Below are 24,212 nucleotides of genomic sequence, written 5' to 3'. Positions count from 1 at the left end.
AGGCATATTTCCCCAAGTCCAAAACCTAACAATCTCCAGGAAACACAGTTATTGAAAATATTCGAAAAATGTTATTTTTATTAGTAAAATAAATTTTTGAATATACTTACCCGATAATCATGTAGCTGTCAACTCCGTTGCCCGACAGAATTCTATGGAGGGATACGCCAGCTATCACAATACTAGAAGGGGGTGTACTTACCAGCGCCACCTGTGGCCAGGTACTCAAGTACTTCTTGTTGACACCTCCTCAATTATTCCTCGGTCCACTGGTTCTCTATGGGGAGGAAGGGAGGGTCGATTAAATCATGATTATCGGGTAAGTATATTCAAAAATTTATTTTACTAATAAAAATAACATTTTTCAATATTAAACTTACCCGATAATCATGTAGCTGATTCACACCCAGGGGGGTGGGTGAAAACCAGTGTACAAGATTAAAGGATAGCTAAGTATCCCGTATTTCATATAATCAGTTATCCACAATAACAATGAAATAATAAGTACCTGGTAAGGAAGTCGACTTGAACCGTTACTCTGCCTTTAATAAGATCGTCTTCCTTACTGAGCGCAGCGTTCCTCTTGGGAGGCTGAATCAACTCAAAGGTGCTAAAGTATACAGGGCTGCAACCCATACTAAAGGACCTCATCACAACCTTTAACCTCGGCGCTTCTCAAGAAAGAATTGACCACCCGCCAAATCAACAAGGATGTGGAAGGCTTCTTAGCCGACCGTACAACCCATAAAAAGTATTCAAGAGAAAGGTTAAAAGGTTATGGGATTATGGGAATGTAGTGGCTGAGCCCTCGCCTACTACTGCATTCGTTGCTACGAATGGTCCCAGGGTGTAGCAGTACTCGTAAAGAGACTGGACATCTTTGAGATAGAATGATGCGAACACTGACTTGCTTCTCCAATAGGTTGCATCCATAACACTCTGCAGAGAATGGCTCTGTTTGAAGGCCACTGAAGTAGCCACAGCTCCCACTTCATGTGTCCTTACCTTCAGCAAAGCAAGGTCTTCTTCCTTCAGATGAGAATGTGTTTCTCTAATCAGAAGCCTGAATAGTAAGAAACTGAGTTCTTAGAACTTGGAAAAGAAGGTTTCTTGATAGCACACTATAAGGCTTCTGATTGTCCTTGTAAAGGTTAAGACCTTTTTAGATAGTACCTAAGAGCTCTAACTGGGCAAAGTACTCTCTTCAGATCATTCCCCACCAAGTTGGACAGGCTTGGGATCTCGAACGACTTAGGCCAAGGACGTGAAGGAAGCTCGTTTAGCAAAAACCGAGCTGCAAGGAATATGTAGCCGTTTCAGATGTGAAAACAATGATCCTGCTGAAGGCGTGGATCTCACTTACTCTTTTAGCTGTTGTCAAGCACACGAGGAAAAGAGTTTTTAATGTGAGGTCCTAAAAAGAGGCTGATTGGAGAGGTTCAAATCTTGATGACATAAGGAACCTTAGGACCACGTCTAGATTCCAGCCTGGAGTGGACAACCGACGTTCCTTTGAGGTCTCAAAAGACCTAGGGAGGTCCTGTAGATCTTTGTTGGTGGAAAGATCCAAGCCTCTGTGGCGGAAAACCGCTGCCAACATACTTCTGTAACCCTTGATCGTAGGAGCTGAAAGGGATCTTACTTTCCTTAGATATAACAGGAAGTCAGCAATCTGGGTTACAGTGGTACTGGTTGAGGAAACTGCATTGGTCTTGTACCAGCTACGGAAGACTTCCCCTATAGACTGATAGATTCTGAGAGTGGATGTTCTCCTTGCTTTGGCAATCGCTCTGGCTGCCTCCTTCGAAAAGCCCCTAGCTCTTGAGAGTCTTTCGAAAGTCTGAAGGCAGTCAGACGAAGAGCGTGGAGGATTGGGTGTACCTTCTTTACGTGAGGTAGACTTAGAAGGTTCACTCCTAGAGGAAGAGTCCTGGGAATGTCGACCAGCCATTGCAGTACCTCTAAGAACCATTCTCTCGCGGGCCAGAGCGGAGCCAACCAACGTCAGCCGTGTCCCTTTGTGAGAGGAGAACTTCTGAAGTACCCTGTTGACAATCTTGAACGGCGGGAATGCATACAGGTCGAGATGGAACCAATCCAGCAGAAAAGCATCCACGTGAACTGCTGCTGGGTCTGGAATCGGAGAACAATACAACAGGAGTCTCTAGGTTATCGAGGTAGTGAACAGATCTATGGTTGGCTGACCCCACAGGGCCCAAAGTCTGCTGCAAACATTCTTGAGAAGGGTCCACTCTGTGGGGATGACCTGACCCTTCCGTCTGAGGTGATCTGCCATGACATTCATACCGCCCTGAATGAACCTCGTTACCAGTTAGCTTTCGATCTTTAGACCAGATGAGTAGGTCCCTTGCGATCTAGAACAACTTCCACGAAAGAGTCCCTCCCTGCTTGAAGATGTAAGCCAGGGCTGTGGTGTTGTCAGAGTCCACCTCCACCACTTTGTTAAGCCGGAGGGACTTGAAGTTTATCAAGGCCAGAATAACCGCCAACAACTCCTTGCAATTGATGTGAAGTGTCCTTTGCTCCTGATTCCATGTTCCCGAGCATTCTTGTCCGTCCAAAGTCGCACCCCAGCCCGTGTCTGATGCGTCCGAGAGGAGACGGCGGTCGTGTTTCTGAACAGCCAAAGGTAGACTTCCTTGAGAAGAAAGCTGTTCTTACACCACGCGAGAGAAGACCTCCTCTCTTCGGAAACAGGAACTGAGACCGTCTCTAGCTTCATGTCCTTTATCCAGTGAGCAGCTAGATGATACTGAAGGGGGGGGAGGTGGAGTCTCCCTAACACGATGAACAGGGCCAGCGATGAAAGTGTCCCTGTTAGACTCATCCACTACCTGACTGAGCATCGGTTCCTTCTCAGCATGCTCTGGATGCATTCTAGGGCTTGGAAGATCCTTGGGGCCGACGGAAAAGTCCGAAAAGCTCGACTCTGAAGATCCATACCCAAGGAGACAATGGTCTGGGATGGGACGAGCTGAGACTCCTCAAAATTGACCAGGAGGCCCAGTTCCTTGGTCAGATCCATAGTCCATTTGAAAATCTCCAGACAGCGACGACTTGTGGGAGCTCTTAAAAGCCAGTCGTCTGACGGAGCCGGACACAAGATCATGGTACTGCTGCACAGTCTGTGAACTGTCAATCATGGGCAAGCGAGGAAGTACAGTGACAACCCGAATCTGTCTAGACTGTCTGGGTCGTACAGACAAACTCCTTATCGGGTTGCTGAGGTTGCCGCACTGCGTCACAACAAGTCACTTCTGTTGGTTGTTGAACGTCTTCCCCGTGACACATTGACTCCGTAAACAAAAAATCCTCTAACAAGGACTAAGCTTGGACTGCATGTCTTGTAACACAGCTCAAGGTCTATGGGAGCAGGTGTGGTAACAGACGGGATTAGCGACTGAAGTGGAACCATTACCTTCCCTGGAAGCATGTTATGCTTAAATAAAAGTCCATAGGAGGCTATGCAGCTAAAGGCTCCCTCCAAATGACAGAGTCCTCAAGGGAATATCAGAAGGAGGGAGAAAAGAACTTTCTCATCTACAGGGACCATATCCTAGAAAAGCTAAGTTCTCTCAGTGAGGGTTCACTGGTGCAAAAGCAGCAGACTAGAAGGCAACGTTATGAAACTGCTTGACAGTCTAGTGAGTTGGCAACAACCAAAGATGTGTGACTGAGAAGCATGCGGTAAGGTATGCAGAGCATGTTGTATGCAGAGTATGCTGTATGCAGAGCATGCTGTATGTAGAGCATGTTGTATGCAGAGCATGCTGAATGCAGAGCATGCTGTATGCAGAGCATGTTGTATGCAGAGCATGCTGAATGCAGAGCATGCTGTATGCAGAGCATGTTGTATGCAGAGCATGCTGTATGCAGAGCATGCTGTATGAAGAGCATGTTGTATGCAGAGCATGCTGAATGCAGAGCATGCTGTATGCAGAGCATGTAGTATGCAGAGCATGCTGTAAGCAGAGCATGTAAGGTAAGCAGAGCGTGTGCATGGCGTTTAACATTTCTCAGAAATTCCATGACCAGTGCTAGAGTGCTTTATGCATGCTTGCATGGGGTTTTAATATCAACATAATATATACCTTACATTCATAACTCATGATTCATATTTTTGCCATATTTTGCGATATTGTTAAAAATATATTGCCAGGAATACAAATATATTTTTATAAGTAATACAAATAACCTCCATTATCATAAGGTTTGAAAATGGAGGTAGGTATGCTGAACAGCAGAGTCAGAACGAGCTGGAACAACAATAGTTGTGGTTTCCTCTTCAAGACTCTGTTGAGGGAACACCTGAGGCTCAGTCTGCAAAGGCTGATCAAAGGAAGTAGCAGAAGGTAGGCGCATGGGTGGAGGAGGCTGACTCCTGGCATGAGTGGCTGAACTCAAGGGTTGCGCTTGCTGAGTGGTTGGCGGATGCGCAGTAGCAAGTTCCTGAGGAACGAGTTGAGGTTCCTGCGGTGTGAGCTGAGAGCGAAAAGGTAGTGGCTGCGCAGAACGCAGTAAAAATCTCGCAAGTTGAGGCTCCTGAGGCGCAAGGCTAAGGTGTTGAGGTGCTTGCCTTGAGGAGGGTTGAGCTCGCTGCAGCGAGAGCTGAGGAGACTGACTCATGGACGGGAGAGGTTGTTGTACCTCAACCGAGTGTTGCATCACTGGTGGAGCAGCAAGTGGAGGCGGAGGAAGAGAGGTATAATCCTCCTGATCCCATTGTAAAGGTTGCCTTAAGGAAGGCGGAGGCTGAACACCACTGGGAACAGCAAACTCAGAACGTGGCTCAACATCGTACGCCTGGCAGGTGGTACTGCGATCAGGCGGAGCGAGCGCAGGCGGAGCGAGCGCAGGCGGAGGGAGTGTAGGCGGAGGCGGAGGCGCAACACTCTCAGCCCGACACTCACGCATCAAGTCCGAAAGCTGTGCTTGCATGGACTGTAGTAGAGTCCACTTGGGGTCGGCAGAAACTACAGTAGGCTGAGGTAAAGCCTTAACAGTCGAGCTCTGTTGTGGCAGAACCTTACTCCTCTTAGGCGGAGTGCATTCAACTGATGACTGAGGAGAGTCAGAGCTAACCCAATGACTGCATCCGGGTTGTTGAACTCTAACTTCGTACGTCTGGCATAGGTCTGAACTTTACGTTTAAGAGGTCTTGAGACCTGAGACCAGCGTTTTCTCCCCTAAATTTCTTCTGCAGACGAGCAAAATAAGGGCTCAATCGTCTGCGGGTGGGAGTGACGGTCTCGGTAAGACACGCCCACAACCACCGAGGATACTTCTGTGCGCCGATCAAGGCCTGCTGAACCCTTCTGCCCTTCGACATTGCTTCTCCCCTGGGCTTGGGAGCTTGCAAGAGGTCCCGGACTGGGAGGACGACTGGCGCGCACAGAAGTACCCTCACGCACAACACTGACACACTTTGCGCTAATCACTTATCACTTTGATTTTCTGTTTGCACTTATTTCACTGAACTCGAAACTTTAAGTGGTTTGTACCTGAAACACGCAATTCTATCCTTTCTCAAAAGTTAGTAATTGCGAAAACAGAATTACAATGTAACAGAAAAATCTAATGAAAGATAAATAATTCAGTGGCTGGAAAGAGACTAAACACTAGATCACTCTAGAAACGTTTACCTTCTTCCCCTAAAGAGACTAGGGAGAAGAGCAAAAACGATAACAACGTTACTCGCTTGAATGAAACGTTCATCCTCCTCTTTCTCCCTCCGTCTCTATCTCTCTCTCTCTCTCTCTCTCTTGACTTAGAACCTGAGAGAAGAGCCCAATCATATATATCGTTAAAACATATTATTGTTAAAGGAAAAAACTGAAATATTTCCCAAAATGAAAAGTTCCTTTATTAGGATTAAAACCATTAAGTTAAGAAAGAATGAACAAAACGCTAGACACGGTTACTCTTACTGCAACGTGAAACCGTGAAAATTCTTTCTCTATCGTAACGATAGAGCGCAAGTTGAACGTTCTGAACGTCAACAACTGCAGAGACAAAACAAAACGTTAGTTCAACTTTGAAAACAGTACGAGACTATCAAAGAAATTCTTTCAAAGACATTAAAATAGCATAATATGTTAACAGGTAAAACCAAATGACGGGCTCAATGTTAATTAACTTCGGTACCAAGAAAAGACCGCCTACTATTAGGAAGGTCGAATATAAACAAATATAAAAATTAATTTTAATAAGTTTATAATAAAAGGAAGTTAATCGAAGAGGCCTATAAGAGGCGGAGAGATATAAAATAAATCTATAACTTTTGTTAAGCAAAATTAAGAAAGAGAGTCTATACTCTCTTAGACACCAACACTTCCGTCTAAGGGAAGGGTCGGCCATTTAAAGGTGAAAGAGAGTTCATACTCTCTTCGTCACCATAATATAATCAAATTAATTCCAAAAGCTAACTAAGCTAATATAGAAGTTTCCAATAAAGCGACAGCCGAAATCAAAGAGAAATACTTCACCAAAGTCGTGAAAATACTCCAAGAACATAAGCGTATCCCAGAACGTCTTGCCGGAAGCACGACAGAGGAATAATTGAGGAGGTGTCAACAAGAAGTACTTGAGTACCTGGCCACAGGTGGCGCTGGTAAGTACACCCCCTTCTAGTATTGTGATAGCTGGCGTATCCCTCCATAGAATTCTGTCGGGCAACGGAGTTGACAGCTACATGATTATCGGGTAAGTTTAATATTGAAAATTATGAGAATACACCAGAAAAAAATATTTCCCCAAGGGAGAATCAAAATACCATGTGCCCTCCTTAAAGAAACCTAGAAAGTGGGAAGTACTAAAGTAGATTTACAAACAGGCCACTTTTAGGAAGATACCTACAGGCAGATAACAGAAGAGTTTAAATTCTGTTTACTATGGCAACTGTATTTATCATTGTACACAAGTTTTAAGGAAATAAAGCGGATGGGTCCTTACCTACGGTACCACACCTAACTTAACTTTGATCACTTGTGTCCTTACATTTGATGGGGGTCCTCCTACTTCAAAATCCTCCATTTCTCAGACTAGAGACCTTGATTTGTAAGAATTATATTTCTGTTCAAAAATAGTTGTAAATTGTTGAACTGTTTCAAAGGGATGCTGATAAACATCAAGGTAAGTGTTTGATCAAGAACGATCACACGATTAAACCAACTTCACAAAATGGATAAGATGACAAATACATTCCCAAATGCCTATTGAAAAAAATAGGCCCAATGGCTGTACACAAGTCATCGTATTATCCTTGTTCAAAGTCATAAGCTTCAACATCTTCAATCCCATACTGTCCTTATATTGCAAGATTACATTTAATTCCATACTCTCAAAACTTGCAAGCAATTTTGGGCTAGCATTGTGGATTTTGTAGGCTAGTTTATCAAATTGCAGTAGATCACACTATGCAAGCCTAGTTGCAAACAATATTCTCACTGTGGTCCACCATTATTCATTGTCTACAGGTTAAAAACTTTTATGAAAATTTCTAGGTTATTTCTTATTTTAGTACAAACTATTATAACAATGGCGTGCGACAACGGCGTCATCCAAGATGGCAGCCAACATGGCGACCGGATGTTGACGCCGCCAAGTACCAAAACAGTAACGGAGGAGGAGAACTTTGTAACGGCTCCTCCTATAACTTGCCACTATTCCCCATCGGAGCGTAAACGCTATGTGGGGTGCAGATAGCTATGTGGCGTGTCAAGCATACGTCCCCTGTTATTATACGATATCCTAAAGGGAAACCTTATGGGTACTCGCGCCAGAAGTTAGAATTCTGTGAAACCTTTAGTTTAATTCTCTAGGAATATCTACTGTAGTCATATATACCCTTAGGAATGCTACTGAGGGAACCTTCCATCAAGACGACATGGCTCTCTCACCCAAAAATAGATTTTTGAGCGAACCGTTTTATTGCTCTCAATGTATATGCACACAAATATTTTTTAAACATAAAGAAGCTTTTGGTAAGAAGTGACACTCGAGTGTCAAGTGCCTGAAATGGTGCTCCTGTTCCACTATTTCTGACTACAAATGCACTTTTATATTTCTTATGAAAAGACCAATAATGAACCATGAAAAATAATGTAGTCCCTTTCAATTTTTACCATACTTCCTTTCCACCACAACTAGAACCCTTGAACTATAGTGGATAACTTCAGAATCAAACCTCCAAACAAGAAGGTTAAAATTATAGAATGCAAAACTACATTTCCAATAGAAAAAAAACAACTTATCCTACAGTAAATATTGTGCTTTCAACGAATTTGACATTTAATGTATTTTCACTGCAAATAAACCGCTCCCCCGTTTCCCCTCCTTCCTGACAGACAGAGGTGGGTACCTGGGACTTTGGGTGGGCAAAAACAGGAAGAAAAAAATTATTATTTAACACTTTCAAGATTTGTTATAAAGTCCACAGAACCTAACCTAGTTGTTCCCAGGTCACAGACCTAACCGGGGGAGGGGGGGTGGGGGGCAAGGCCCAGACCCATCTTCCCAGGTCACACACTTAGCATGGGGCAAGCCTCCCACACACCCCTACTCAGGTCACAAATTCAAAAAAAAAAAAAAAAAAAAAGTGTCTGTCTTCCCTGAAAGACAACTCAGAATCTCACTTAAGACATTTTAAAGTTTGAGGGACAACACAATGTGATTTTAAAAAGGTGTTCACTACATTAGGTATACTATAAAAGTCACCATTAACCTTTGCTATAGCATCCATATAACTATAATGACAGCCATTACACTTTGTTACATTAGGCTCTATAACACACAACCAATACGTATTGGGAGTACAAAGAGACTGAGGAGTCCTCCTAAGAAAACGGTGCATGTCACAAAACTGCCTATGTCACAATCAAGCATACAAACATGACCAAATATGGTAAAACTTAGTCATATGGTAGGGGAAGGTAGGAGGAGCTACGTACAAAGAAAAAGAAAAGAAAAAAAAAACAGCCCTAGGGTGAGGGTTAATGTGCAGGAAGTATAAAGTTGTTAATGCACAACAAAATATGTACAAACATACGAACATGAGAGGATACATGTGTTATGTAAAATGTAAACTAAAGTGGAATAAAAATTTCAAGGGATTAGGATGCCAATATTTTGTGTAATTTTTGTGGATTTATTATGCATTTAAGAGAATGATGTATAGAGAAGAAAAGGTTAGCTTAACCATTATATATCGATTCACCAGTTGAATTTTCTCCACCCAAAAGCCCTGGTTCCCTTTGGGTGGCTCATATTACCATAGGATATATTAGGGTATATCTTGTCAACCATTTACTTGCGATAGAAATAAAGGTAACTTTCGAAGAAAATGGGAGATTTCCTATACGGTAAGATACAGCATTTTTTTGGGCTCAAGCAATGTCGTCCTGATGGAAGGTTCCTTCAGCAGCTTCCTAAGGGTATATATGACTATGGCTATCTCACCCAAAAATAGATTTTTCGCGTTGCTCAAAATCCGTTTTCTATGTTTTTCTAGAATATAAACCTCCTAGTTAGGTTATCATACACGAGGAACTTTCAATTAGATCGCATTCTTGCTGTTATTTTCCAGGTGAAATATCTTTAAGGCATGATAATACATTCGGAAAACTGTAATGTCACTTCCAAAATGTTGATAAGTGGTTGGCTAAATAAAAAAAAACAATAGCCATATGATAATGACTAAAAGCGACACGACAAGAAAGAAGGCACCATTTAGTAATTTCGAGGTTTGCAAATGGTCCCCATGTTTTAACGCTAACAATTGAACTGGATTTAAGAATTTAGGGTATAGAGCCACGTGTAGATCATGAAGCCATGCAGTGGACAAGTGCTCTCAGGGTAAAACCCCAATTACAGTACGAGGTAAAATTTGGAAGAGGTTGGACAAGAACGAAGAAAAGCAGCAAAAACAGAGGAAAGGTAGAATGATACAAAGCAAGTGCAACTAGGGGATAAAAGAATGTTGTAAAAATCGTTATTTAATTCATTCTAATGTTATGGGAGAGTATAAAAATATACTTTAAGGAGGAAAATACCGGTTTGCAACAAGAGGATATGGAGATACATATAAATGTGGGCAGTATAGTGTTAAAATTAAGTAGACTTAGATCAAGAAGGTAACTTAATAAGGACACAGCATCTTGGGTTTGGTTAGGAAAAAATAATATAATGTTGTGGTGCCCGATGTGGTAACGTCCCTGACTGGTGAACGCCAGATTCGAATTAAAGTCCTGTTCAAACTCAGTTTCTTTCGTTACTGCAACCTCACCATCCTTGTGAGCTTAGGACAGGGGTTTGGGAGAGCCTATAGGTCTATCCGCCGAGTCATCAGCAACCAATTCCTGCCCCTCCTTGGTCCAAGCTTAGGTGGACAGGGGGCTTGGGCGCTGATCATGTGTGAATATGGTCAATCTCTAGGGCATTGTCCGGGTCCATAGGGTAATGTCACTCGCTTTTCATGCCATTCATAAGCAGCCTTTAAACTGCACAAAGATCTAATTAGGTTGATGGGTTTATATGCGAAAAGGCTCCAGTGAGGTTAGTACAATGCACCATACGTCAAAGTTAGGCTATAATCTGGTTGAAATTGGGCTAATACATCAGTTGTGTTGGCTGAACCAATATTTCATCAATCGAACCACTAAACTTTCCTGCAAGTTAATCGATTTATTATAAACTCGTAAACACAATTTCTCCTAAGTCCATATCCTAGTTCTTTCAATTTCAATCAGAAATTATGGAGAGACTCTTCACTAAGGATCACGGACTTGAAAAAACACAAGCTTATAAATTTCACTAGTGACTTACGGAAGTTAAATACACCTAGAGTGCATTCATACACATTTCTTCAACAAAATACATCAATTAACACGGATTTAACGAAAATCACAATTTCTGTCCACACCTTACGGATGTCACTGTCAGTCTGACAAAAATGAGTAAATTTTCAAGGATAATCAAAACCAGATTTTAATGTTTTTTTTTTTATTTCAAGGATAATAGAGTAATGGGCGCGAATTTTGAAACTGAATCAAGTGCCAGGTTATATGAATGTTATATGAATGGACAAGGCACAATTACGAGATAATTACTATGACAAGGGACTCATTACATATATATATATATATATATATATATATATATATATATATATAGAGAGAGAGAGAGAGAGAGAGAGAGAGAGAGAGAGAGAGAGAGAGAGAGAGAGATTTACAAAACTAAATTTAAACCTTCAACACCTAGACATTAGCAATTTCTTCTCTAGCTATTATTTTAGACACTGGTGGCTACTATCCTACCGAGTGCCCTTTCTCGAACCCGAGAAGAATCGCAGAAAGGGTCTTAGGTGATTGAAAAGGATAAATATCATTAATTTTGTACTCACGTGTGATCCCATTTCCTGGAGGCCCTGTGAAACACGACAGGTCGTCCTTCGGGGTCAACAGACACCCCTGAAACCTGGCCCAAATTCAGCGTACTGCCCCATCCTTTCACTTCTCGTGGGTGGGACACCCTGTGAGCTCTGGTCCAGTCGTTCTGCTGTTTGATCTAGAAGAGGTTAAGATGGAAATTACATTATTTCAATGATTTTTTTGTGTGTCTTTTTACCGATGCTTATTATAAGATTTATTGGAAATAGGACATACTATAGTCCATTTCTTTTAGCGATGCATATTTGCACCGACTCGCGGCGGTGCCCTTTTAGCTCGGAATAGTTTTCGGTTCGCTGATTGGTTAGACAAGATAATTCTAACCAATCAACGATCAGGAAAATTTTCCGAGCTAAAAGGGCACCGCTGCGAGTCGGTGCAAATATGCATCGCTAAAAGAAATGGACTATAGTTATAACAGAAAGGCTAAACTGGATATAATTTTAACTGAATAAAGAACATTGTTAGTTCCTTATTAACTAAATGTCAGTATTATATAACAATGCACTAGGAAAAATTTACTTGCAGTCGCTCAAACCTTATGGATAATATAATTTTCCATTTTTCTATAATTATCTAGAGTACATTTCATCTTTAAAATTCAAAAGAAGTATCATTCTCATCACGTGCAAATCAACCCCATTTTTTTCAAAAAAAAATAAAGATACACAATTATCTTACGTCAACATAAATGACAACTGAGAATTTAAATCACATTATTATTGGTGTTAGGGAATGTATGATAACTACATGACTAAAACAAAATTAAAATCGAACAGAGTTTATGGCGGTAGGAAGAAAATAATGTAAGAAACCTTAGTGACATCCAAATGCATACTAGTCTAGATATCTAATAGTTCGTGGCCTATGTGTATTCCTGGACTAATGTGTTCTCTCCCAGTGCTCATATAAATAATGAAGTAAGAATCACTATGAATATCACCTTAGAAATACTTATTTTTTAAAGAAATATCTCCAATAGATTTGGTGGATTTGAGAATAGGGCCCTCAGGAGGATATTGGGAGTTAAATGGCAGGACAGGATTAGAAATAAAACTATAAGAGAGATTACTCGAGTGCCATATGTGGAAGAGATCGTGATGAGGGGTAGATGGAGATGGTTTGGGCATGCTCTTCGCACTCCCCAAGAGAAAATAGTTCACCAAACGTTCAGCTGCGCTCCACAAGGCACTAAAAGAATTGGAAGACCCAGGCCTACATGGCTAAGGACTATAAAGCGCGAAGTAGATGATGATGAATGGAGAAGTATTGAATTAAAAGCTCAAGATAGAGACGACTGGCGAAATCTAACCGAGGCTCTTTGCGTCAATAGGCGTAGGAAGAGATGATGATGATGATGAAAGAAATGTCGGAATGAATATGTTAATAGATTTGTGGTTTATCCTGTTACTGCTAGAATTACAACAAAGTGCTTGAGGGTGTTATATACAGTTTACAATACACAGAGAAGCAACATTGAAAACAGGTGTTCCAACAAGAGCTATAATATTATCCCTGTACTGGTTGAGCAACGGAAGCTGCTCATGAAAGCTAGACAAAATTTGAAAAATATGTGCAATGACTCACCAAGTTATCAAAACTGGACGTCCAAAATATCAAAAAATGCTTTCAAGAAGATGAAAACTTATTTTCAATGTGCTATGTTACCGTGAATTTGACAACTAAGCCGACTACGCTGTAAGATACACCTAAAATAATTATGAATGCATACAATTAAATATTTTAGGTCCTGCAATGAGCAAGAAAAACCGCCATATCTCTTAAAGTAAACTAACTGTAATTATCGGTAGCCTACGCTAGACGTCTTCCTCATGACGTAATGAAAATGCTGCGCTGTCACAGCTGACGAATCAATAACGAAACCCATTAGCGCAAATTTGATGATAACGAGTTTCGGTATACCTTATTATAACTAACAAGGAAAAGGTTGCACGAGGGGTAATCATTTATCCACAACATAAAAACTAATAAAATTGCTGTTGTTAATTTTCCGATACAAATACTGCCAGAAATAATTACAATAAATAAAAAAATATAAAAGTACAGCTGACAGGGTTGTGAAACCGTTCAACCACACATGATAACGGTAACGATTTTTTTTCTTTTCTTTTTACCCTTTTTTTCGAGTTCTGGGCTACATTCTATTGTTTCGTCTGACAAGATATGAAAATTTCGAGCTCATGACAACCATTTCCTAGGGCTGCATAAAATGGAGATAAGGAAACTGAGGATAAAACTATACTACGAGGTAAAAGTTAGGGAAATTTGGCAACCGGTTGGAAGAAAACAAGAACAAAGTTCATAAAAAAAGTGGATGCAAATAGAATATAATGGTGACTATAAACGACCATTTAATAACGTATTGGTTGGATGCGATATGCAAGGATTTTAAGGCCACTCGTGAATGGCAAAGACACTGGACAGTGGCAGTGCCCCATCAAGCAGGACAATGCCCTAGTGACTGACCATATATACTGTATACATATTATGATCAGCGCCAAAGGTACCCTCTACACCCAAGCTAGGACCAAGGAGGGCCAGGCAATGGCTGCTGGTGGCTCAGATGATAGACCTCTAGGCTCCCAAAAACACCCCATTGTTCGACAATATGTCTTCAGTTAATACCCAATAGCTGTTAGTTTATTGCTAACTTAAAAATCTGTAAAAAGGATAATTATCAAACCTACATAAATGAACAAGATGGAACATAAATAAAATGGCAAGATACGAAGAAACTTATGCAATTATAGGGTAATACAGTCGTGTAAGATTTGTATAAATGAGCGTAAACTCATTAATTTTGTGACACCGCTTTCGTGTGATGTAAGAGAGAAAACTCTACAAGTGATTTCAAGGCTTACATAACGTACAATGTGTAAACTCGACATAACACCTGCCATTTCCCACAATTAATTCTCTGACTCAAGTAAACCACAGTCAGACTTACTTTGTTCACATTCTCTATTATTATTATTATTATTATTATTATTATTATTATTATTATTTGCTAAGCTACAACCTTAGTTGGAAAAGCAGGATGCTACAATCCCAGGGACCCCAACAGGGAAAATAGCCCAGTGGGGAAAGGAAACAAGGAAAAATAAAACATTCTTAGAAGAGTGACAACATTGAAATAAATATTTCCTATCTAAACTATAAAAACTTTAACAAAAAAAGAGGAAGAGAAATTATATAGAATAGTATGCCCTAGTGTACCCTCAAACAAGAGATGCCATAAAAATATTTTCTTTTTTTTCCTTTTCGTGATAGGAAACGTATTTTCGTAACATTCCAGCCATTTTTCTTTTTTCACAGTGGCCATTATTATTATTATTATTATTATTATTATTATTATTATTATTATTATTATTATTATTGTTGTTGTTACTTGCTAAGCTACGACCCTACTTGGAAAAGCAGGATGCTATAAGCCCAGGGGCTCCAACAGGGAAAATAGCCCAGTGAGGAAAGGAAACAAGGAAAAATAATATATTTTAAGAACAGCAACATTACAATAAATATTTCCTATATAAACTACAAAAAAAATTAACAAAATAAGAGGAAGAGAAATAAGATAGAAGTGTGCCCGAGTGTACCCTCAAGCAAGAGAACTCTAACCCAAGACAGCGGAAGCCCATGGTACAGAGCTATGGAACTATACAATATATTACTTTCCCGTGCCTACTTATAGCTTTTTATTTTAATACAAAATATGTAGAGTTAAATGCCTTTGTTGGTGAAATATGCTGTCCTTGTGAAACCATGATTTTTATATAACATATATAAAACTCCAGAAGTTTTATTCCAGCTGTTACTAAGTTGTGGAATGATCTTCCTAATCGGGTAGTTGAATCAGTAGAACTTCAAAAGTTCAAAGTTGGAGCAAATGCTTTTTTGTTGACCAGGCGGACATGAGTCTTTTTATAGTTTATATATGACATACTTGTTTTTGACGTTGTTAATAGTTGATATATGACATATCTGGTTTGACGTTGTTGCCTTTTTTAGAATGATTTATTGTTAATTTGTTCTCTTCATTTATTTATTTCCTTTCCTCACTGGGCTATTTTTCCCTATTGGGGCCCTTGGGCTTATAGCATCTTGCTTTTCCAACTAGGGTTGTAGCTTGGATAGTAATAATAATAATAATAATTCGCATGAAGAGTATACGTGGAAAACTTGCTATCATTAAATCACTAAACTTTTCAGCAAATATATGTAATCACTGCGTCAGTTAGTGATTGCATGCAACAACTGAAAATGTGGATCAGTGATTACATGAAATTACTGTGTTAATAAGAGTTTTTAGTCTCCTACATTTTTTTATTCGGGATTTAGTAGGCTATTAGGAAACTACCTGATAATAAATGTGAAATAAAAACAAATTAATATAAGCTTATAATTTCCATCATTAGTTACTTTCTACGCAAACTATTTAAAACATGATTTTACCTAAATCTGAACTAAGTTCTGATAATTCATCTTCGGTTTGTATGCGAGAAAATCACTTTGTTAGGAAGAAGTCGATCCGACTTTGACATCACAGCCAAACAGCACGGTGTATGACACTAAATTAATACTAGCATTAAAGCTGGAGTTTTTCTGGAACTGTAGGAATTTGATTCTTGTGTACCAGTCATTAGAGTCGTAAAGTGGGATTTACGCGTTCGAACGGTTCGTCGAATCGGGTTGCAGCACTTGCTCGTCAAACGGTTCGGAGAGGTGGAGTCAGCCACAAATGCATAAAGTTTGTGGGTGATGAAGCCCAGCCCACGAAAGGCAAGCGAGAACAGACTTTCTTCGAACCGTTCGACGAACGTGTTCGACAACCAAATACCCGTTCACACATTCGAACATAACTTCAAACACTTGTCTGTCGAACCGCGTTTGACGAACCGTTCGAACGTTTAAACCCGCTTTAATAAGCATATATCCTTGATGGCACCATCGTTTTGTATGTACCGTGGATTCCCTTGGGCAATAATCAGCCTAGGTCATATGGTTTTAACTCTGGAATAATTTCAGCTATTGATTTATTTAGCTACTCAACACAGAACCCAGGGGGAGTAGTAGGCCTAGACTCCCGATGATTAACTCAAGAAACTCGAAGCGAGTTTCAGACTTAATAAACTACTCAAAATAAGACATAACAATCAGGTTTAGTGTTGGTTGTTGGAGTAGATGTTATGTTCAATCATGGAAATTTTCAGTGATTACATGCAATCACTACCGGTCACTCATTACACGCATTCACTGTAAACTAGTGATTTCATGAATTCGGTTATTACACGTTTTCGCTGTAACATACATGTGGAAAACCGAATAATATCCGCCCAAAGATTGTGAGAAACAATTGAACAAACATATTTTGATTAGGATTCATAAAACGTAAATAGTACTGTAATTTTTATGGCCTATTGATAACGTTTCTGCCTGGGGTTCGAGTCCCGCTCAAACTCGTTGTAGTTCCTTTAGTGTCTCCAACCTCACCATCCTTGTCACCTAAGGATGGGGGCTTTGGCCGATCTTATAGGTCTACCTGCTGAGTCTTCGACAGCCATTGCCTGGCCCTCCTTGATCCTAGTCTGGGTGGGGAGGGGACTTAGGCGTTGATCACACACACACACACACACACACACACACATATATATATATATATATATATATATATATATATATATATATATATATATATATATATATATATATATATATACAAGTATATATATATATATATATATATATATATATATATATATATAGATATAGATATATATATATATATATATATATATATATATATATAGATATATATATAAGTGTATATATATATATATATATATATATATATATATATATATATATATATATATATAAGTATATACATATATATATATATATATATATATATATATATATATATATATATATATAAGTATATATATGTATATATATATATATATATATATATATATGGTCTGTCTCTAGCGCAGTATCCTGCTTGCTAGGGCAGTGTCACTATCTCTTGACTCTTCCTTTAAACTGGACTGATTAATATGCCAAACAGTACCTACTACAACAGCTGATCTTGGGATCAGCTGTTAGCTTACAACTGCGAGGCACTGGTTGATATTCGTACAAACATTACAAATAGAAAAAAAAAAATCACATTCTAGGCACGAGCAATGCTTGGTAACGTTGTTGGTCCAAGTACATTATACAAAATATTTTATCGTGAGGCGAATGAATTTTGCCAATGTCAAAATTATCCTGTACATAAGCTTTCATAAAATCGATAACTGTTATTGTGAAGGTTAACTGTTATTATTATGCCCTCCCCCCCGCCCCTGGGGCCCTCCCCCTGCCCCTGGGGCCCTCCCCCCGCCCCTGGTGCCCTCCCCCTGCCCCTGGGGCCCTCCCCCTGCCCCTGGAGCCCTCCCCCCGCCCCTGGGGCCCTCCCCCTGCCCTTAAACGGACTTCTGAAGATTGTGCTAAAAGTTAATTTCTCGATGTCTTTCTTACAACGGTACATGCTTGTGGTTTTATGTACTTTATTTCTGTTATTACTTTTGCACATAATGTCATCAACATATATCAGGCCTTACATTCCGATTACTTTTGTACATAATGTCATCAACATATATCAGGCCTTACATTCCGATGTTTCTGATCAGGCGCAGTATTTTCTACCATACTTTGTTACAGTGGAGCATACTTTTGGTCCAAAGATTTTAATCTGTCTTACCTTTATTTCAATCCTAATTTCCTTTGTATATTCGACTGGACAATTAAATGTAGCTTTGCAGTATTCATTTAATTCGCATATCAACTTGGCATCAACTCCGTCTACCATTTTCCTCAAATCTTTAATACAGTCCTTCAAGAAAAACTAATCAAAACATTTCACAGCATCCACAAACCACATTTAAGTGGAGATCCCCACAAGTAGAAGAAACACTCTAGCTATGGTACGTAGCTCTTCTAGAAGGACACTCCAAAATCAAACCAATGTTTTCTAGTCTTCGGTAGTGCCATATCCTCTGTACCGTGGTCTTCCACTATCTTGGGTTAGAGTTCTCTCGCTTGGGGGTACACTCATGCGCACTATTCTCTCTTCATTGTTTATATATGGCAGATCTATTCTAACGTTGTCTACTTACCTTAAGATATTTTATATTGTTGTTCATTACTTCTTATAGCTTACATAGTTTATTTCCTTTCCTCACTTGGCTATTTCCCTGTTGGATTCCTTGGGCTTAGAGCATCCTGCATTTTCAACCAGGGTTGTAGCTTAGCAAATAATAATAATAATAATAATAATAATAATAATAATAATAATAATAATAATTATCAGTTAACATGATCTGCTGTTGATTCCTCCAAACTGAAATTGGCTATCTCGTTATTAATATCATTCTTAATCTCAATAAGTAGTAATTAATTAAATGCCTTGGTGTGATCGTAATAAACAGTACCATTCTGTTGTCAATATCTAATCTGCTCGCTTAAGAATTTCCCATTTTTAATATTTCTAATTCATCCCATTCATCTGGTATATATTTATTCGCTTTTCTATTTCATTCATAATTTCTTTCACGCTATTCTTCATGTCTTGGGCAACATTTTATATTGCATTTCTTGTCTGTTTCTTGTATTTGTTTTTTTATTTCTTTTGTGATGGAATTATTACATCAACTTGTTGAGTTGACTTCACTATTTTTTTTCCAACTTGAAACATATCGACACATTAAAGTTCAAATTAGCTTCTAATCTCAACACTTTGTATAATGCTAACCCATCTTTATTTCTGATGGCTGTCATAGTACACGCCTTAAGTCCATCTATAGTTTTTTTTTTTTTCATCGGTATCACATATTCGAATGAAAACAACTCGGTAGATCACATATGAGAGAGAACCTATTTTTTTACGTCCAAGAATCCTTTCTTTCTTATATTCTTTGCTGTCTTTATTATCCCATTAGTATTTTCTTTTTATTGTATAATCATCTCTATCAGGATTTTCTTTAATTTCATAGATTCGCATTTTTTATATTCCTTTTCATCAGAAACGAAAAATTTATAACAGTAATGCATTGTACTGGATCGTAGCTTTTGTAAGGGCATAATAATAATAATAATAATAATAATAATAATAATGATAATAATAATAATAATAATAATAATAATAAAAGGGTTAGATTGTCGTCGTCTAAGGACCATTATATACTGCGTGTGTGTCAGTACGTGTATATATATATATATATATATATATATATATATATATATATATATATATATATATATATATATATATATATATAAATCCTTCTCATAAATGAAACAAGCATCCTCCCAGTAGTTGTTTTAAAGCAAAAATATAATAGAAATGTTCTAGTTCTAAGCTGTTAGCTGCTCCTCAATTTCGTGTTTTTTCTTATACGTTTTAATGCCTATACTAAAACTTTGGTGAACTAAGTAAGGTTGAAAAAGACAATCTGAAATTATGCGTTTGGCGAGAGGTAGGTACGTACATTATAGTCAAAACACTACGCACTGTTTTTAGAAGCTCAAAGCAAGGTGTGCCAATGAAGAGATATCAAGACCCCATGCTGGACGACGGCAAGTCTAAACGTTGAATCTATTAAATATACAAATAGAGGCAGTGCGTTTAATAAGGACACGCTCTTTCAAAAAAAGAAAAAAAATGTCAATTGCGTCATCGGTAAAAAGTATCAAAATTTCCTAAGTCCAAGCGATTCTCTCCCGTTTATCTTGGGGAAAAATCTATTGCACAGCAAGGAGATATGACCTTTACCCTATATGACCATAAATACATTACTTTAAGTATTGCCAAGGATAATCTACCCTCTTTAAATACCTCAATTGCATATTCGTTGAACCTCGGCGGCAGTGCAATATGGACCTACGCAAAAAATAGTTCTGGGGATAAAAACAAAGAAATGGGAAATGTTTTTCGTTCTCACCTTTCTCTCTGCGTTGCCATCAAGGAGATTCCTCAGTTCGGAATAGAAATCATCATCGAGGTCAGAATAATCGTATACGGGCAATCGGCCGCCCAAAACGCAGGATAGGCACCATATGGCTGTCAAAATTCTCAACCAAAATATCACTTCCATCGGCTCGTTCTCGGCTTTAGGCCGGTGAACGGTGCTCTCCGATTGACTATTAACCTTTCTTCAACTAAATCAACAGGGGGAAAAGAGTAGAAAGGTTTACAACAGTAAGGAGAAACCTTTACGACAGAAGACCGATTAGTACGATGTTCAAGTGGCTTCTGACACAGCGACCTCACTCAGCGGTTTCCTTGAATGAACTGGTAGTGTTGCCAGATGGCTTAGTCTAAAAATCCCCAAAACAACCCCCCAAAAATCCCTATTTCCACAAATCTATTTTCCTCTGATCATGTAGACTTTGCTAATATAGAAATTACTCTACTTCATATAAGTGCAAGCAAACTAATTGCAACAATATAAAGATTTACGCAGCTTTGTTTCTTCTTCATAGAAATTTGTACAGCATATTCCCATCAGACATCCAAAAAGTCCCAAATTCTAGGGATAAATTCCCATACCTGGCAACACTGTGAACTGGGTCCATCGATTCTGGTTGCCATGACAACACTGATGTCATTTTTGACGCATGCGTAGGTATAGGTAAATACCCAGAGGAGGACGAGTGTTTCCATTCTAAATATAGTTTATATATGAAAGATCAGTTTTAATGTTGCAACTGTCCTTGAAATATTTTATTTTAATTGTTCATAACTTCTCAAATTATTTATTACCTTGATTCCTTTTCTCTGACTATTTTTCCCTATTGAGGCCCTTGGGCTAATAGCACCTTGCTTAACAAACTAGGAATATCGTAACTTAGTTTATTATAATAATAATAATAATAATAATAATAATAATAATAATAATAATAATAATAATAATAATAATAATAATAATAATAATAATAACGCTGCACCGCTAATAAAAACTTTATAAATCATTTAATCATAATGAATGTTTCAAATCAATTTTACGAAGGTTTGATTATTGATAAGGTGAAAAGTTATACCACTTATATGCTAATTGCCATCAACATAAACTTCATCAATATGCAAATTGGCATCAACATAAACTTCATCACTATCGTAGTGATTACGTTCATTACCATAAAAGGTCAAAGCAAATAACTATGAGCAAAAAAAAAAAAAAATTACGTCCTTCGTTTCCATTTTTTGACACTTGTTTCATTGGACTAATTAAAAAGGCGGACACGTAACTGGCAGCAACAGGTGTGCACTACCCACGCTAGTCTTGTGAATAACATTGTATAGTTTAACTGAGCTAGTGTGAGAAGAAAAAAATAAATCTACAGGTAACAAAACCATAAAGTCAATATGAGATAGGCATATACTGCAAACTCGAACGCACACACACACACACACACACACACACAGTAAATGTGAGGATTAGAAAAGATGGTGCAAAGATTGGCATCTGTGAAACAGCAGATCAAGGAAGCTTGAGGTGGCTTCGCCATGAAGAGAGATTAAATAAGGATAGTTTTATGAAATTGTACAGAAACTGTTAGAAGAGCAGCTAGAGAGGAGGAGAACAGATAACCTGGCTGATTATGAGATTTTTTTTTTATTGGAGAAAGGCCTTAAGATAGAAGTGAAAAGAGCTAATAATTAAATTTCGAATAAACGTGCTACTGGGAAGTAACCTGCCAAGGTAAGCGGCTAGCCTCATGAAAATTTTCAGCACTGAGGTTTCATCCTTGATCCAATAAGCTACTTATGGCATGAAATTGTCTGTGATTACTTTATACCTATATATATATATATATATATATATATATATATATATATATATATTATATATATATATATATATATATATATATACACACAGACATATATATATATATATATATATATATATATATATATATATATATATATATATATATATATATATATATATATATATGTATGTATATATAGATAGATATAGGATAACATTGTTCATAATTTAATTTTGAACAATAAGAGCTTCAGACTTCATATTTTGAAGTGAAACTGTTTAGTGTTTTTTTTAGTTTGAAATTTACTTTAATGCTAAAATTCCGCTTTTTCAAGAATCATTGCAGTCATCATAAAAATATTATCATGCTTAATTTGTTAAGGAAGAGTATGGTGATTAAGATTACAATAACTACTATACCTAGAAGTTATATAAAATGAATTTATTTGAAGGGAAAATATGAAATCTCAACAAAACTCTACAGGATTTACAATCCGGTTTAACCTTCCCACAAAAATCCTTAGCAATAAAAAATTACGTTAAGTTACACATGAAATACAACAGATGATGTGCCATTCTTTGTCTTTGCACTAGTTTTATCTGAAATGCCTTGAACCAGGTATAATTGGTTATGTTGATAAGGTACACGCAACAGAAGGTCAATTGCATTATGGTGCTATTTTGTACTAAGTCTAAAGGAAATCCTTCGACTGTATAAGAGGATCGGTGATGAAAGGGTAAGCGTGACAGACCCACTGACAAATATACTTAAAAATGTCGGTTTAGAAATAATTATATAAAACTGAAATCTTTGAATTCATCATTGATTGTAGATATTTTATCACCCAATATCATACTGGTTTGCATCATTGATGTCTTATTTCAGTTTGATTTTCAAAATAAATCATCAGGAAACTAATTGTTAATAAACAAGTAGATATCATCCCCCCTTAACTAAATTATTTCTTTCAGACGAAACATGGTATTTGAACTGTTATGGAAAAATTGGAAATGCAATCAGTTATTCACAAGCACAATTCCTCAAAGAACCCCCGATAAATTTATTTGTAGGAGATAGACTCGACAACAGAGCTAAAATTTTACTATCAAGTATCTCCAAATGGTTCTTTATCCAAACCAGCTAAGGTTGCTCATGTACTTCCACGAAGACTTGTTCTAGCTCTAGTTCTCCTCTTCATCTTGATAGGTGGCAAGTAGCAATCCCTTTTTAGTTCACAGAAAATAATTTAGTCTCAGCTATACCAGAACCAATACACAAATGTTTTTATCCCCGAGAGCAGATAAAACCAGTTGGCAGTGGATAGCATGTGATCATGACCTTGGGGTTAATTATGCAGACAAGCATGTCATCATGGCCTTTGGTGTGATTAATTAGGCAAAGGAGGGCAATGAATGAAGACAAGGATCCAGTTGTGATAACTAATCAAGAGAAAAAAAACACTTGCAGTGTTATTTCTAAACTACAACTGACGCTGTTGCTGTATCGAAATTAAAACATTCAACTGTGATGTTTCACATGGGAGTAAATGCAGAAAAAGAACAGTAGGCCGACATATACTAGAATATAAGATCAATACTTTAAGATGCTATCCAACGTGAATGCAGTATTGGGTTTATGGATTGAGTGATTTGAAGATTTTCTGAATATTCAGCGAAACAATGCCTGAGAATGTTAGCGTAAGGCTGAAATATTTATGGTAGTAACTTATATATTTAACAAAGGGGGAAAAAAATAGAGAAAATTAAGACATTTATAGGGTGTTATTTATTCAACCAATCTCAGCCTAGTCAACCTTCTCTTCATGAAGCTGTTTGTCTGTTCAAATTTCCATAATATCCTGATTTCAGTTATAGTCTTGCATCTATTTGGATATAATGGAGTGGCTGA

General features: G+C 38.1%; 1 protein-coding gene across 1 annotated transcript in view; it reads right to left on the bottom strand.

Annotated features, from left to right (window-relative positions):
- Positions 1–20,819, bottom strand: part of LOC137638539 (peptidyl-alpha-hydroxyglycine alpha-amidating lyase 2-like) — a 44,856-nt gene extending 24,037 nt beyond the window's left edge. Inside the window, exons 1-2 of the mRNA XM_068370669.1 lie at positions 20,471–20,819; positions 11,420–11,583 (exon numbers count right to left, since the gene is read on the bottom strand). Coding sequence (XP_068226770.1) covers positions 11,420–11,583; positions 20,471–20,623 — 317 coding nt within the window. The 5' untranslated portion in view covers positions 20,624–20,819. The remainder of the gene's footprint in view (positions 1–11,419; positions 11,584–20,470) is intronic.
- Between the last annotated feature and the right edge of the window lie 3,393 nt (positions 20,820–24,212).

The sequence above is a fragment of the Palaemon carinicauda genome, chromosome 3, assembly GCF_036898095.1.
Source record: "Palaemon carinicauda isolate YSFRI2023 chromosome 3, ASM3689809v2, whole genome shotgun sequence".
NCBI lineage: Eukaryota > Metazoa > Arthropoda > Malacostraca > Decapoda > Palaemonidae > Palaemon > Palaemon carinicauda.
Note: the sequence above shows the minus strand (reverse complement) of the source record. Positions and strands in the feature narration are given on the sequence as shown.